Source organism: Telopea speciosissima, chromosome 5 (assembly GCF_018873765.1).
Source record: "Telopea speciosissima isolate NSW1024214 ecotype Mountain lineage chromosome 5, Tspe_v1, whole genome shotgun sequence".
Taxonomy (NCBI): domain Eukaryota; kingdom Viridiplantae; phylum Streptophyta; class Magnoliopsida; order Proteales; family Proteaceae; genus Telopea; species Telopea speciosissima.
In genome coordinates this window covers 2,545,440-2,563,156 of record NC_057920.1, presented here as the reverse complement: position 1 = coordinate 2,563,156, position 17,717 = coordinate 2,545,440, and the positions used below count along the sequence as shown (strand labels likewise).

General features: G+C 41.2%; 1 protein-coding gene and 1 long non-coding RNA gene across 2 annotated transcripts; both read right to left on the bottom strand.

Annotated features, from left to right (window-relative positions):
• Nucleotides 1-3,880: 3,880 nt before the first annotated feature.
• On the bottom strand, nt 3,881-17,077 carry LOC122661612. Its single transcript, XR_006332909.1, has 3 exons — nt 17,066-17,077; nt 5,183-5,194; nt 3,881-4,022 (listed from the first exon to the last, which is right to left on the bottom strand). It is a non-coding gene; the product is annotated as an uncharacterized LOC122661612 (long non-coding RNA).
• Nucleotides 9,838-11,331, bottom strand: LOC122661611 (chitinase-like protein 1). The gene is made up of 3 exons (XM_043857065.1): nt 10,937-11,331; nt 10,601-10,754; nt 9,838-10,293 (listed from the first exon to the last, which is right to left on the bottom strand). The coding sequence occupies exons 1-3, from the start codon at nt 11,304-11,306 to the stop codon at nt 9,888-9,890; spliced, it is 930 nt and encodes a 309-aa protein (XP_043713000.1). The 5' UTR covers nt 11,307-11,331; the 3' UTR covers nt 9,838-9,887.
• Nucleotides 17,078-17,717: the final 640 nt, after the last annotated feature.

Here is a 17,717-nt window from a genome sequence, read left to right as displayed (position 1 = left end):
CTTTGGATTTTTTTGTTTTTGTTTGGGAACGAGTGAGTAAACACCGTCGTTGCCTCACTGGCTCACTCACATTCCCGTTTAAGGAAGGGTGTGGTTTGGTTCAGTTTGCTTCAGACCTCAAAATATATACATTAGGTAAAAGTCAAAATCAAATGGTTCAACCTTTCTAAAACTATGATTCTATTTCAATTTCAGGAGGTAATTTTGATTTTTGAAATTGTTTGATTTGATTTTTACAACTTTCAGTGAAAGACAAATCAAATGACTGAGAAATTCTGAAATAGGTGAGAAACTCATTCAATTTTGAAATTGAAATTTTGTTTATCTTATTTCGCACTGATGTTTGATAAGTACGTCATAAACAACAGTTCTTTTAATGAGCAAAGAAGTAATTACTGGTCATTGTTATTCAACTCTCCCTTTTGCTTCTACTTCTTCTCCTTTCTTCTGCGAACACGAGTCTAAATAACCTCCTTCATCGAATACGAGTTCCATGCGAGCCCTCCTGCCATTGCAATCCCCCACTCCACACCCAGGATCGACAACCCATGTGGCAAAGGAACTACCCACCACTACGAACCAGTGAAGAGGGGATTATGTGGAGTTTCCTTCTGGCGAAGTTCTTCTCCCAGTGGATTCGATCAGCTCAGCCCCTGTGGTTGATACTGAGTCCCCTACAGACCTATGCCAATTAGTCCAATCTTTGAGTGTGTTGAAGCTCCCTTTTGAACCTGTTGCAACCTTATTGTCCTGGGAACCTTAGCCCTCTATTTCTATTCTATTAATGTTTATGGTGTTCTTTCTCTCTCTATTTCTATTGTTCAGTAAGAACTCGCGAAATCCTTCACCAAGTACAAGTCCTTGCAAGTTTCTGCAATTTTTACATTCTCTCTCTCTCGAAACACTTGTAGTGATTGTGTCCTTTCATATTGTGTTTCTCACTTTCATTCCGTTTGTTATTGTAAAATTAGAATAAAAAACTTAGAAGTGAGTGCAGTTTTGACTTTTGTCGAATTGGGTCATGAAAATTTTTACTTCTTTGGGTTATTTTCAAATTGGTTGAAGGATTTTTTTTCAGGAAGATTTGGGTCTTTCTTGGATAATCAATTGAACTCCGTTTCAACTTGTTTCAGGTTACCATGGATCATTGTTACGTGTGGAAATCTCCAATGCTTGGTTCGCCCACGGATGAGCCTGCAAAGACCAAGTGATGAGCGCAAGAGAGCCGGTGTGGCTCCGGCCTAGGACTCTCCGATGCTAAAGTTAGATCACCAGTGCAACAGCGTAACTGCGTAGTGAAAAGCCAGATGAGGAATGATGCTCCATACCTGGGTATTTATAGAGTGAAGATGAGATGAGGCGGTTGGGAGAGTCCTAGTATGGTAGGAGTCCTTCTTTTAGAAGGCTCTCTAGCGTAGAGCGGAGTAGAGAGCTATTTTCGGGGTCGGGCTCTTATTAAGGTAAGAGTCCATGTAAAGTGTGATTTCGTATTACGCTGGGATCGTGGCTCGATCCTTATCCCGTGATTCTCGGGATGTGTTGACGTGGCCCCGCGATCCCCGGTGGGGTGCTATGGTAGCTTCTGTGGAGGAGGGTTCGGCCTAATCGATAGGCCTTGACAGTCACCTCAACCTGGGAGGTCGGTCCGAGAGGTTGGCCTTGGCAGTCAGCTCGGCCAAGGGTTTATGGCTGACCTGTGTGAGCTCGGCTCAGAGCTCGGCCTCAGCCATCGGCTAGCTTGCACGAATCTGACTCTGTCAGGTGACTTTATCGGAGATGGGGTCGGCCTGGTTTACTGCTCGGCTTAATTTGGTTCTCGGACTGAGGTCAGGTCGGCTATATGGCAGTCTCTGACAGGTGGGGTGTTTTATGCGTCATCAATCATAATCGTAAATGGAGTCTCTCTCAATGGTTTCAGAATATTTATTTGAAAGATGTCACTGTTTGTAATGGCTCATTCTTTCAATGAATTTTTTTCTACCAAAAAAACAAAAAATTAGGGTCCCTCTCTAATATATTTTCTTCTTAATATGTGAGCAGCATATAAATTGGGGGGCGCGGGGGGTGGGGGGGTTCTAGAGTGTGTTTGTGGTATTCTCTTATTGATCAAGTCTTTCGCGAGAATTAAGACTATTAGTTTTTTGTTTTAAACGATAAAATTTATTGGGTTTTTTTCTCTCTTTATGACTATTTTTTGGGGTTGAATTTGTGAAGAATTTGGAGTTTCTGATCTCAGTCAAGAGTTGAAGAGTCAGTCAGTCCATGTTGGCTGGTTAGCTGGTTGACCAAATTGAATCAATCAAAATTAAAAACACATGTTGGCTAGGCAGTAGCCAGTAGTCCTAAAGGTAGTCGGGGCGTTCTGATTCTCAGAAAACGTGTCGGCGGTCCTAACCTCCCCGGGCCCCGATCTAAGGGAAACCGTACTTAATTACAATCCATTCTTTACGGAGAAAGTTTCCTTCGCCTTCACCCCGTCCTTTTGTACTAATTCAAGGCACTGGATATCTATTGGTGCAGGAATCCGGAATCCCTCACTTGCCTTGCCGTGGGTGAGAGCCAACTTCCTCCACTCTTTTTATCATTGATTATTCGCTAGACAGTTGACACTTTCAAGAATATGCCATTCCCAATTCCCAAGTTCCCAACGCGCGGCATGCACATGACAAGATTTTACTTTCTTTTTTTTTTTGTTTTTGTTTTGGTAACAGACAAGATTTTACTCTCTACAGTTCTTCCTCGTCTCACTGTTATGAAGAATTGGGATCGGATCCAAAAGCCTCTACTTAACAAGTTTATATACAACAGAAATTAAAGATCTTAAGAAGAAATTATGCAATCTAGCGAGAGCTCTGCCTTGATCTGCCATGACGACTAGAAATCTCAACATCGAAAACCAGATCCACAGACCCAAAAGTGCTTATGCTTCACGTAAGACTACATAATAAGAAAATTCTCTTAAATCCCCTCCCTTACATCAGATCTACGCAGAAGAAAGGAAGACGAAAATTAAATATCCATGGAGAAATAATTAAAAATAAAATTGAGATCTTCCTTTTCCAAGTTATGACCCATAAATCGAAAGGTGATGATTACAGTGATGAGAAACCTTCTACAAAAGATAAATTTTGTGTGTCGTAGGGTGGATGTTGATTCTCAATTTTCTGCATGGGGTGAGACTTCGATTCTTGCTCGATCTTAAGTATTATTGTTTGCCTTGTAATCTTAGAAATAATGGCTGAGTCTCTGTTGTTAATGAATTCTTGATTGGTGATCGTTGGAATATTGATAAAATTAGGGACCTTTTCCCTTTATCTATTGCTAATGCTATTATTAGAACTCCAATAAGGTGCACATCTGTCTATGGTGGCTGGTTTTGGGGTCGGATCCCTCAATTGTCGAGCTGCGTACTGTACCCTACTACGCAGACACAATAAGGTGCGCAATGACCATCTTACCCCCTACCCGTAAGGCGGTCATTGCGTGCCTTACTGTGTCTGCACCATAGGGAAGTTGGGGGCAGCTCGGCAGTAGAGGATCCAGATCCCTGGTTTCGTCCTTTAGCTAGAAATGGAAAGTTTCTATTCAGTTGATCTTCAAGTATTTAATTAATTTGAATGATGATGTATGAATAGTTTAGGAGAGTAAGAAACTATAGAAGACCATCTAGTGGCTTAAAATTCACCCTAGATTTATGATGTTCTTGTGGAAAGTATTGGAGGTTGGAAAAACAACATTTCCAACTTTCTCTTTGTGAAATGAGCAATGCACGAAAATGGTATGTGCAATATCAACAAAAAAAACACAAAAAGAAAACAAGCACATACACAAAAAAAAGATAAGAGATTTACATGGTTTGACAAAACTGCTTACATCTACAGAGGTCCAACTTCCACTATGAATCAAAGAGAAGAGAAAATAGTACAACTCTTGTGATTTGATACCCAAACCCAAGCACCTATATACACCCTTCTCTCATCTCCCATTCACTCTACATCTTCACCTTGGCTCTTCACTTTGTTCTTATATATACGTTGCCCTACGTTATACCTCTTGGACACTTACTTGGATGCTCACAGCTTGTCTCCTCACTTGGATCAACACTCCTCTCTTTGGTAGACACCTCTATCATTTTATAAGACTCCTCCAATTTGTTGTTCTCTCTCTCCTAAGAAAAAATTTACTAATTCTCTCTCCTCCTCTACCTTGTTGGGCAAGATTTCACTTTTTCTCTCATTAAACCTACTAACTCTTTCTCCTCCTCTACCTTGTTGAGCAAGGTTTCACTTTCTCTCTCCTTCAGAAAAACCCATTATACACTTCTTTCAAGGTGTCTCTTGGAAGACTCCACCTTGCTTAATGTTTTCAATCACCATCCACTTCCACTACTTTAGAAGACTCATTCTTGTTGAAGACTTCACCCTTCCACTTACTTAGAAGACTCTACCATCTTAAAGACTTCACCTCCTTGAAGACTCCACCTTGAAAGGCTCCACCTCCTCCACTCACTCTCTTTCTTCTTCTCATGGTAGAGAAAAATCCTCTATAAGTGCTTGCCAACACACATGGCACTTGCACACATGGACTTAGACCTAGCATGACCCAGTATTAAAAAATCCTCTACCTTCTCCATTAGCCCATCTAGACCATTAAACCAAACTTTCAATTGGTCTACATAAAAGCCACCGAACCCAACAATCTCCACCTCGGCTTTTATTGTAGCCACTTTGAAGACTTGTTGAAAAACCTCTTCAACCTCATTCTTCACCCTGCACATCTCTAGTCCAAGTACCTCGAATGAAGGACTATCACTACTTCGGTGCATTCTTCACCCTGCACATCTTTAGTGCTATAGTAATAACCGACACCTCATCATTTTAGAAGCATTTTCACCAAACACATCTCTAGTGTTAGTACCTAGAATGACCGAACATTCATCATACATGCCTCTCTAGTCCCTCGACCACTGTCTTCACCTTGAAGAGACATCCTCTTCCCCTAAACTATGGGTGTCAATTCCAGGCCCGACCTGACAGAATTGACTGAGCCCACCCGACTAAAGCCCGGCCTGGCCCCGGACCATTTACTAAACGTGTCAGGCTCAAACGTGTCAGGGTTGAACTTGACACATTTACTAACTGGGCGGTCCCGATGTAGGGTCCTAGCCTGTCGGGCGTTCGACATCCATGTACACCTTTCTCTCATCTCCCATTCACTCTATATAATCACCTTAACTCCTCGCTTAGTCCTTGTACACACGTTGCACCCACATTGTACTTCTTGGACACTCACTTGGATCCTCATCTCTTGGCTCCTCACTTGGATCAACACTCCTCTCTTTGGTAGACATATATATACTTTTATAGGACTCCTCTAATTTGTTATTTTCTCTCTCTCTCTTTAGAAAAAATTCACTAAGTCACCCTCCTCCTCTATCTTGTTGGGTAAGATTTCACTTTCTCTCTCTCTTTAAAGAAAACCCACTAACTCTCTCTCCTCCTCTACTTTGTTGGGCAATGTTTTACTTTCTGTTTCCTTGGAAAAAACCTACTACACACTTCTTCCAAGGTGTCTCTTGAGAGACTCCACCTTACTTAATGTCTTCAACCACCAACCACTTCCACTCCTTTGGAAGATCCATTCTTGTTGAAGAGTTCACCTTTCCACTTACTTGGAAGACTACCCCTCCTTGGAAAACTCCACCTCCTCCATTCACTCTCTTTCTTCTTCTCATGGTAGAGAATCCCACTAAGAAAAGTGCTTACAAACTCATATGACACTTGCACACATGGACTTGGACCCAACATGACCCAATACCAACAAATTTTTAGCTTCTCCATTAGTTCATCTAGACCATTGAACCAAACCTTCAATCGATCTAGATAAAAACCACCAAACCCAACAAAAAGTTGTGATTGATGGTATTCCTACCAGAGACAAGCTTGTAAAGTTTAGAGATATTGATATTTTTTTGTCCCTTTTGTGAGATTGAGAATGAATCCATATGGCACTTGTTTTATCATGTTCATTTTCTAGGCATATATGGGCAGCGAGACCATTGGGTTTACATACATAGTTTTTCCAGGCCGCCTCCCTGATGAAGTTAATGGAATCTTTTGTGTTGACTCCGAGTTGGTTTTGTAGTGATAAAAATTGAATACAATCTATTGTTGGTATCACCATGTATTTCCTTTGGAGTTCTAGGAATCAATGTTGTTGCTATAACCATGTATTTCCTCTAGAGCTCTAGTAATCGATGTGTATTTCAAGCGGTTAAACTTTCTCCTTTTCCTTACTTAAGATGTTCAATAGATGGCCGGGTGGTTGACCTTGGTTTTCTGCCTGAATCCTTTTTGAGAATCATCATTGGTCTTCTCCATATTTGACGTTAATTGACTATTAATCATTGCCATCAGTGGGTCACCCAATTTTAATTTCTTATGGCTTGTTCGACTCCATTTCCTTGGAAGCTGGATGAGCTGTTGTTTCTATTATGAACTCTAGATTTATGTGTGTGGATATGAATTATGGATGTATAGGGAAGGATTTGGGTCCTCTGTAGTGCAACAGGGAGTGTAGCGCACCATCCGACGGCCCACAGTGCTTGGGCACGCAGCCCAACACATAGATGGGGTGTTGGGCTGCGTGCCCAAGCACTGTGGGCCATTGGATGTGGGCTACACTCCCTGTTGCGCTATAGAGGAGCCCAACGCGTGTAGGGAACCACTTGGTGTCAAAAAGAAAAAAATATCATGCAAAGACTGTCTAAGGTGTTGGGAAGGGGACCTAAAAAGTAGATATTTGGACAAATATTGACGAATCAGTATCTTGGTTGACCTGGGGCAATCATAAAAGCTGTCCATGGAACATGTTTAAAGACTCAGGGTCTTTTTGGTATCATTTTTTCATTTTGTTTTTGATCAATTTGAAAAAAAAATCATTATTGAAAACCATTTTGATCAAAAAATAAAAACTGTTTGGTCACTACTAAACACAATAGATTGTAGAATGAAAAATAAGTTTGGTAACTACCTATGTGTAAATAATTTTTATAACATTTTGGAACAAATGGGCCCAAGTCATGGAAATTTAGCATAGAAATTAGGCTTCTTTTAGAGAAATTGGCCCAAAGCCTATATATATGGGAAAAAGAACTCTCTTGGGTGTGTGGCTATGCCAGCACTCCCATGAGTCTATCTCTCTCCTTCCCATATGAAAAGACACCTATGCACCCTTGTTTTGAGGAGGAGAGAGAGAGACACATGGGAGTACTAACCGGCCACACTCCCGGACAGAAAACTGCTTCCCATATATTTTAGTGGTTGGTGAAGAAATTCTCTCATTTCCTATCTTCTTTCCCAAATCAACTCTAAACCGTAAGGGATAGGAATTCATTGAAACAAGGTAGAGAGGGTTGAAGGATTCATTTCAATCCAATGAGATATTTCCATATTTCTTCTAAAATGAGCCACAAATACAACATTAGGTTGGTTTACCCGATGAAAACTTAAAAAGCTCGGGATCATTCTCTTTTTCTAACTATGGGAATTAATCTTTGAAAGAAATGGTGGCTGCAATTGCTATTTCTCTTCCCAATCCAATCTTTTCTGAACCATCAATTCAAACCACAAGTTCTAATTTTCTTGGTAAAACCTCACTTGAAGTCTTTCTGTTTTTAGTTGAAACCCACAGGTCACAGAACAAATCTATTTGGCTTGGTTTGTTGCATCAACAAACGGCTTTGATAGTAATAATGACAAATTTGCAAGAAAACTTCAACCCAACTATATGGTATAGTCTATTCAAGTTAGATCGGATTAATTATATTAGCCTCTGTGGCTCAAAGTAAGCCATTGAACAAGGAACAGATGCAAATTATTTAAGCAATGCAAAGAGCTAATCCAACTGTTGGAGGAGTCAAGAATCTACAGAGAAGGGAGAAGGTTTAGAAATGGATGCTGAGGTTGTGGAAGTGGTTGAAGAGATTTGAGAGGGATAGAGCTAACTGAGAGAGGCGGCGGCCATTGGTGGTATGAGAGGAGGGAAAGAGGGTATGCACAAAGGTCTGTGTGAGATTGGGAGTTGGAACAAGGCCATGGAGGATAGAAAATGGCAGTGAAATTGAAGGATTGATGAAGCGGCAATGGACTAAGATTTTTGAGGAGAAAAGAAAATGGGACAGAGGGATATATTTTACAGATGGGTACCGATCACTAAGGAAAGGAGAGGAGATGGAGAACAACGAAGATGAGAGAGGGAGGTCACATGACTTTGCTAGTAGAAGAAGAAAAGGGGGGCGAGAGCATGTCTTTCTAATAATAAAAGCAAATGACGTTTTTACCTCGACTTTGAGGGCTTAAGAGCATGTGCTCATTAAACTAGCAAAAAAATGAAGGAAAACATTTTTTTTGCCATAATGGGGGTGTTTTCATTTATTTTAAATAAAAACAAATGTAAAAAATGATACCAAACACATGAAAAAATGAAAATGAAAAATTATACCAAAAAGACCCTTATTATTATTATTTTTTTTGATAGAAAAAAGACCCTTATTATACCTTCTTGCTATCTTAGAATGGATGTAAATATATATGTTGGGCAAATGATGTACACACTACAATACAGATCCTCTACGGTGCGTTGCCCGTAGCGGTCTGTGTGGTTCAGACACAGCACCACGCGCAATGTCCTTCTTACCCCTACCCGAGCAGGGGTAAGGCAGACATTGCACATGGCACTTGTGTAGCACGCCGTAGAAAATCACAATCCGTACACACTATTAGGATGTAATGGAATCTTATACACTAGCATCATATGGACCATTGGATAGAATAGAATGCATCTCAACCATCCCTTCCCATTATCAATGCATCAATAATGATCCACCGCCATTGCAGTTGATCCCCTCCTCTCCCCTCCAGCTCCCCATTTCACTCTTTGGGCACCCACCCCAACCCCCTTCTGAACCCCGACATACCCCAACCCCGCCCCCCTCCCAACCTTTACTCTGCAAATGCAGCATCCAACCCCCAGCCGGCCCCAGCAAGTCGCAATTACCGGATATGAAGAAAATAAAGTCACCGGTGTTGGTGTGGAAACGGATCAAAGTTGCAATCTGGACGGCATTGCAATTGGGGTTTTGTTGGAGGGGTAGAGAGAGGGAGTACTTTTCCATCGTTTCTCTAAAAGGCGTTGATCAACACTTCATGTTCAATTAATGCTATAATGTATGTTATTACATTAGAATAACAAACATGTTTCCAGTGTTTTGCGCATGAATCTGTGGAAGGATGCATGAAACAAGCAGTAATGGAATTAGAATTCTTGAAGGACTTGCATATAGAAGATATATATATATATATATATATATATGAACGAAAAAACAGTGTGGCAACAACGGGAAGGATGAATACACAAATGCCAATACACGGTAGCGGCAAACATCAACTGATCAACAACAACCTTTGGAAGGCAAGCCAATCAATCCGGTAGCCGCTAAGCAGAAGACAGAAAAGAAGGCGGGGAGGGTTTCTTCAAACTTAACAACCTTACAAAGGACACTAAAGAAGATGACTCCATCTAAATAGGTCGAAAAAGGAAAAACAAAAAAAAAAAATTTAAATCCTACCCCTTCGTTTATTCACAATCCTTGGCATGGCAACTGCAAGCATCAATATCACAATTGGGGGATTCTTCAAACTTAACCTTTACACATGCAGAGAAATTAAAGTAGAGAACACCCATCTTATAGAGATATAAATTGGAAAAAAACCCATCTCCTACCCCCACTTTATTCACAATCCTCCTCGGCCATGACTAATAGCATCAATATCACAATTAGGGTTTTGATAACACCACTATACTTAAAAAGGACGTACTCTGCAAACTTATGACGTCGCAGAAGAAGAGGAAGGGTTGAAAGCCACTTGTTCGGCACAGGTCAGATTTCCTCCTGCTTGCTCTCGCCCAATCCCAAGCAGATCAAGGTAATAGAGGTAATGGGAGATGACATTATTCATGGGATCAATGTCCCCTTGACCACACACCTGATCACCATAGAGAATGTTCATGGTGGTTCCGAAACCAGGCATCCGCTTGGCCAAGGTGTCATTCTTGGTGAGCTTCCAGTTTCCAACAAAGACGTCGTGGGCAGAGGGTTGCTTCTTCTTCATTGGAGTCATCCACCTCCACATGGCAGCTTGGAAAGCTAGGGTGGCATTCTGTTCCAAGTATTCCGGATGGTTCAGCAGATCCACCTTCAAACCGTCCCCGATGATTCCATAGTTGTAGTTCCTGGACATCGATCAGAAGTACCAATTAATTAACTGGAAAATTTTTTTTTTTTTTATTTAAAAAAAAAAAAAGAGGGGGAGGAGGGGGGTAGATGGGAGGAACGATCGGGATCTAGAGGAACCAGAAACAAACAGACATACCAGTAGACAGCCAAGGCACCTCGGCCATAGTAGGCAACTCCAGGAGAGCAGGGGAAGAGATAGTTGGGAAAATTTTTATTTTTTTTATTTTACAAAAAAACAGGGAGGAGGGGGATAGATGGGAGGAACGATCGGGATCTAGAAGAACCAGAAACAAACAGACATACCAGTAGACAGGCAAAGCACCTCGGCCATAGTAGTCAACTCCAGGAGAGCAGGGGAAGAGATAGTTGGGATTGCAGTAGGACTGACTTGGGCTCATTTCGTGGTTGTAGCACAGCCCCCAGGCCAAGGGACCACCGGTGGCGACGCCATAACCACCTGAAATCAAACTGATATGAGACTTGAAAGTTGAAACCAAACCAGCCAGGATGAATCTATTCCCCAATCCATCAGCGTCAATAATCTGATCTGATTGGTATTCTAACTAAGGGGAAATTAAATAAATGATAGTGCATGATTCAATCAGATGAAATGAAATTCAATGCAATAAGATACTTAACAGGACGTTTGGCTGCCAACATGGCCAAGAAACGCTGCGACCTCCTTCATCTGCATCAGCTTCCCACCGGTGGTGCCGAAGCCGAGGGGTTGGAAGAGAGTGGAGGCAGTAATGAAGGATTGGTAATCCCAGAACCCATCGGCGTGAGCCACTGGTGAATTACGCTTGGAGAAGAGATTCTCGAACTGGTACGCCTGGAAAAAGTCCGATATGGTTATGTTGCAGCAGTAGATCGACCCTTTGCACTCCCAATCTTTGTCGCACACTTTCTTCTTTTCCCCATTCACATTCCCACAAATCGACGCCGCCGCCAGCACCGCAACAACCGCCATTGCGAACAACGTCCGTCTATCACGACTACCACTACCCATACTTTTTACTCCTAGAAATAAATTTGGAACAGCTATCCAAAAAGGAAAAAATTAATGAACTTATCAGCCGAATACTAAATAGACTTTACCACAACAAAGCGGAGGAGTGAAGATTTGGAAATGATACTAAGAAATAGAAATAGAAAAATCAAATCGAAACAGTGAGAAATGCTGCAAAGTTCAGAGAACAGAGCCCAAACGACGGATAAATTAAAAAATTCAAAAATTAAATAAATAAATAAAATTTGAGAACATGCATATAGTCTAGGAAGAGTATAGAGAAACTGCAAAGCCGCGATAACTCACAGGTAAGGGAGGAACGACTCGAAATTAGATCTTCTTCCTCCACCTCTATTGCAGTAGAAGCTCCGCTCTTGGCTCCTCCCCCAAAGTCACAGATGCTCTCTTTGTTGCAAGGAGACGAGAGGGTTAGATCATCCGCAGACAGCTGAGCTTTTTCAAGTCCACAGATTCCCTAGTCCCACTTGCGTAAACTTCCCACAACTATCGAAAAATCTAACGGCAGGTCATGCGGTTGGTAAGGCCATTGCAATCAAAGCTGTTCGAGGTATAAGCTAAAACAGCCTGGACTAGGGAAAGCAACTTCTGACCCACCAGGCCACCACCGACAATTTTAGGTCGCGTTAAACGGTAAATTACATGTGGAGCGGATTCCCGTTGCTCCACGACCTGGATCCCTTATCTACATCCTACTATACATCAATTTTTATACCAAAAATTACCTTATTATTTTGGATCTTTATCCCCTCAATTTGTTTGCCCCTCAATTTTCTCAATTCCATCCAATAGGGTGGCCAAAATGACCATCCTACCCTCTGCCCGAATCTTTACCCCTTATAGGGATCGTGATCTTCTATGGCGCTCTGCCTGCAGCGGCCTATGTGACCCAGACAGAGTGCCGCATGCAATGTTCGCCTTATCCTTGCTTGAGCACCTTGCCCGAGCAGGGGTAAGGCGGACATTGCATGCGACACTCTGTCTGGGCCACACAGGGCGCCATAGAAGATCTATATTGCCCTTATAGTGAATGTTTGAGAGAGATGGTTTAGAGGTTTAAAATCCATTGTAATTGATCCTCGAAAAAACGTTTTAATTCCACTTCCCCAACTAAAAAATGATGTCATGCAAACATAGTTCAAATCAAAGATAACGTGTGTGAGGGAAGTCACAACTCACAACCATCAAAATTGGGTTCTCAAAGGCTTATGGTGGTGAACAAATTTGTGATTGATGTTGGATTAGGGATTTTAGAGTTACAGGTACAGAATGTAGCTTTCTTAACCAAATTAGACTAGAGACTTCACTTTGGAACCATCTCCCTATGATTGGTGTGGGGGTATTTGCATGCCACACCAATGGTGGAGCGAATAATAGTATCATCCACATGGGGCCACATGGTCAGAGCAAAAGAGAGAAAATAATGAAGAACAACACATGAGAGGGATATAGCACTTTGGTGTTGTGGGAACATGTCTGAATGATACATCTCCTCTACATGTGTATTTAGAATGAGTTTAACATCTTTCAATTGCGCATTGTCTTGTTCTCAAAAGTTTTTTAAGTTAGGTGTATAAAAGGATTTTCAAAAATAATTTGACAGTGACATGTAATTATGTCATTATCAAATGGTATCATTGTCGAACGATTGAGGTTGAATCCACTGGTAGTCCATATGGTCTGTGATTTTATGTAACGCCTACGTACGTACACTATTGCCTATATCCCAAATTGTTGGCCACTAGCTTCCCCAAATTCTCTTGATGGAATGATGATGATTTGAGGGCTTAGATCTCACGCACCTTTTCAATAGATGATTTGACGGTCCAGATATGTGCTGCCTGTAGACCATGTAGTCCCTCTATTGTGTATAGCATGTGTACCATGCATACCCCTATCGATTCTATTATCCTGGTTCATATTAAACCCGTGCTTCGTGACCCTAAAGATTCCAATTGAGTGTCCAATATCTCAACCGCATTTTCAATACGCTATCCGACAATCCAGAGCCCACCTACCTAGACCGTGACGTTCAAAAACATCACACCGTGCTGTGAAGTATAAATTGTCATGAAGTTACCATAAAATGACTGAAATACATCCGGATTGTAAGATTTCGTTAAAAACGAGAAAGATGTCTCGTTTTAACTTTGATTTGTGATTCGCAACTGGTGTTGCGTTGACAGAAGCGAGAAATCCATCCATGTACAGAGAAAAACTAAGAATATTCATATAAGGCATGAATTTCACAGAGAATGCTTCAATAGTAATTTTCTTGATTTACATGCGACGCACTGATTGGACTTTGACGACATAGTGGAGTGTGGAAATACGTAGGGGAGGCATTCTATTGTTTCAAAATCCTAATTTGCTATTGAGAAGGGTTTTGATGTTTGAGACAACATTGTTCAATGTATGAGCGTATTTAAGGCCACACATATGCATCAAGCAAGCAGTCGTCAACGGGATTACACTAGTTGAGGTATTCCGCATTATAGATCCCTATTATATTTGTCTAGAGTTGTTTAATGGTTAAAAATACCTTGACCATGCATTGTATTGGGGGGGATTTGACTTATATTGATCTTCAATTATAAACCTATAAAGTTGGGACTTGTTAGGGTTGGGGATTGTTGTCCTTGCCTACATCATCAAGGGTTGAAGCAAGACGGTGTTCCTGAGTCGTTGTTGTGGCTGAAGCCTGGAATACACCTTTCGGGATTATTGTCATTGCACTTGTGCAGACAAGTATTAAAATAGGATAGAATGTTCCTGAACCGTTGTTGCGGTAAAAAATCACTAGTAACTAAGTAAACGTTGAGGTCAGTTTGATCATTACTTCATGGATGTAGGCATATTGTTGAACCATGTAAATCCTATGTCCTTGCATTTGTTTATTATTGTTTGTATATTGGAGTGCTATGCTGATGGTAGGATGGGTGTGCACCTTCCGGTTGGCCTGATGAATTGTGGTTGCGAGACACATATGAAATTATAGACTAGTAAAATTGGGGTGCCTCGGCCACTTTGTGTTTGTGTGAGTGCATATCATCGTTTGTGTTTGTGAGACAACGATGCCAGTTTTTGTGCAACTGCGTGTGTGTGCTGCAAGTGAGACAATGTTTTGTGTGCAAGTTGTGAGAGTCGTGTCATCAACGTTGTTTGAGATATTGCCATCAATGAGGAATATTTTTGGAAAGAATTTTGTGACCCTGATTTACACCCTCTCAATGTCTACCTGGGAATATCACAGGTGAAAATAGTTGAAGGGTGTCTCAGATCTCAACAATGTTTGTTTTGCTATGATATTGGGCATTTTGCTATTACCCGAACCTACTGTCCCGGCCTTAGACCTTTCTAAGCAAACATGCCGACACTTAACACTCACACTAGCACTAAGTCTGTCTTTCACCACTAGCAAAGGACTTGGGAAAAGAATTTAGTGAACACATGAGAGTTTGAGAGAATGCAAGTGTATTGCATTAAGAGAGCTTTGGCTTACAAGACTTGCTTCTTGAATGTTGCGTTGACCAAATGAGGCCACCTCTGTTTATAAGCACCCGAAACTACAATGAATGGTTAAGATCTTTACAAGTGTCCTCCATTTAATGGTGAAGAACATTCTAGCTATATGGACTAGAACTTTCCTACCTCCTATGTGGATGATTCTAGAGTCTAGGAGAAGTCTAGAAACCCCTCCCTTAGCTATGTACATGGCTTCTCTATAAGCTTCTCTGGAATCTTCTTTATTAATAGAGGTTTTAGAAGGTCTAGACTCCCCTAATTGTGTGAAGAATTCTAGATCTTGGATCTTCCTTAGCCTAATGGTCAATGTCCACAGGCTTACTAGCTTGACCCATGAGCCTTTCATGGGTTGGATGTGAAACTACGTTGAACTTATAGCTCGGAGATGCAACCTCAGACAGAAGCAATAAGTGAGCAAAGAACCTATCAAGTTCAACTCTAAATTTTTTTTTGGCCAAATGGGAAAATGATGAGCTAAAGAGCATGTTACGAGCTAACCTGCTTCTCCTCCATATTGCTTTGTTGCCTGCTTTCCTGACCCTGAGTGAGATCTTGATCTCTCTCTCTCTCTCTCCTCCGCTTAAGTTGAGCAATCGTGCCATCTCTTCCATTTTATCTTTTTTGGATTCGGCTCCTCTCCTTGGAGGGCATCGCCCAATGAGTGCCCAATGAGGTATCCGACGGCTGGGTTGTGCTGTACACATCTCAGCATGTGTCAAGTTAGCCATTGGGATGTGTGCAGCACAGCCCAACCATTGGATGCTCCAAAGAGAGGAGCCTAATCATCTTTTTTGTTGCTTTAGCGTTGAGTATGAAGTATGAATCAAGCTTCATCGTCACACAGTGGTGGCTGGGGAAGTCAAGGCCTCATGGGTCAAACTTCCAAATGGGCCAATGGTTTAAATGCCCATTTATCCAAATGCCCCCTTTAAAATGCCCATTTATCCAAATGCATCCCTACAACTTTTATAATTGCAAACTCTCCCTACTTTCAAAACAGTGTAGCACTTTAGTCCAGTCCGTTAATTTGTGACGTTAGACGTTAGTTTCAAAAAATCTGATGATCAAAATGCCCTTCTGATGAAAACCCACAAAAATTAAAGAATAAAATGACCAAATTGCCTTCATCTTCCCTAAATCGTTTAAGGTTTGAAATTGAAAATCAAACCCTAAACCATTTGGGAAAGATGAACCCTAAAATCAGATACTGGAATGGAATGAATGAAAAAGAGACATTGATAAATGTCATCCCCAAATTGAACCACCTTCGAGGTGTCAATATTGAATCTTAGACATTGGCGTATTGCATGATGACTTTGGAGCATTCCTTCCTATTTCATTTTCTAACCATTTGGAGCTCTACCATATGAATCTGGATGGATTAATTGGAATCCAAGATTTTCCGTCAAATCTCACGACCTTATCACTGAGTAAATTTATAGGAAAAGGGGCAGATGAAATGATGGAAACCCTAAAGAAGCTACCCAAACTAAGGTGCCCCATCTTAGAAATGGGCTTTCTGCACAAATTCACTCTCTCTACTGATGAGTTTCATCAATTTGAGGATTTGGCGTTTATTGATATATATGATCTAGAATCTTTCATAGTGGAGGAAGGAGCATTGCCAAAGCTAAAGGGTTTTAAGGATTGTAGGCTATAAGTTAAAAAAGCTTCCACGCACGTTGAAACAAATGGTCACTCTCCAGGAACTTACCTTACCATTTATTTCAAGAGAGCTTGAAAACAGGGTCCGAAATCATTTAGGTGAAGATTGGGAGATCATCAAACACATACCTTCCATTGTTAAATCACCTTGGAAGCGTCCTCAACCATATGATTTTGGTCAATGGTGTTGATCCTTTGATTCTTAATATTTGTTTCTTTTTTTGAACGATTCATTCTATATTGTTGGCCTGAAACTTGAATTGAACAGAAATAAGAAGATAAGTGATGCAGTTACGCGATGGATTAATTAGAGATTTTTGTAAATTTATTTATATCTTTTCTTATTCCTCCATTTTAGGGTTCATCTTCCCCAAATGGTTTAGGGTTTGATTTTCAATTTCAAACCCAAAACGATATGGGGAAGATGAGGGTAATTTGGTCATTTTATTTTTTAATTTTGATGGATTTTTGTCAGAAGGACATTTTGGTCATTATATTCCCTGAAATTAATGTCTAACGTCCAAAATTAACGGACTGGACTAAAGTGCTACACTGTTTTGAAAGTAGGGGAGTTTACAATTAGAAAAGTTGTAGGGATGCATTTAGACAAATGGGTATTTTCAGGGGCATTTGTTAAAAACCCTTAAAAAAAAGGGGAAAAAGTCAGGTTAGTTTTGTCAAATCACGATTCTTTGCGGCCCCTCCCTGCATTTGTGTTTTGTTCGCATCTTGCATGCTTCGCTTTCTTGGGTGGGGACTCTTTTTGGTCTCTGAAGAGAGAGAGAGAGTAATGTGAGTACACTCGTGGGAATCGTGGATGATGCGGTCTTGAATCGGGGGCATGGAGGGAGTGTCATTTCATCACCGCCCTGCGTCATGTCTCATATGTGTGTTGTAGACTTCGCAGTAAAGAACACAGAATAGGGAAAATCAAGAGCATGGAAGAGGCTCAGTTCTCAGTTCAGGCCCTCGAGGGTCAGAGAGAAGGGAAAATCAAGACTCGGAAGACTCGAGAGACACAGAGACGGAATAGATAGAGAGATAGAGGGGGAGGCTGGAGGCAGGGAGCGAGCGAAATCGCGGACCTGAAGCAAGAGTTCCGATTATACGTGGCGCACCTTCTTATACTACGCCACACTCCCCCCACCGCTTTCCTTTTCATTTTTCTTTAGAAGGGAATGCTCTCCCCACCCTCTCTCACAG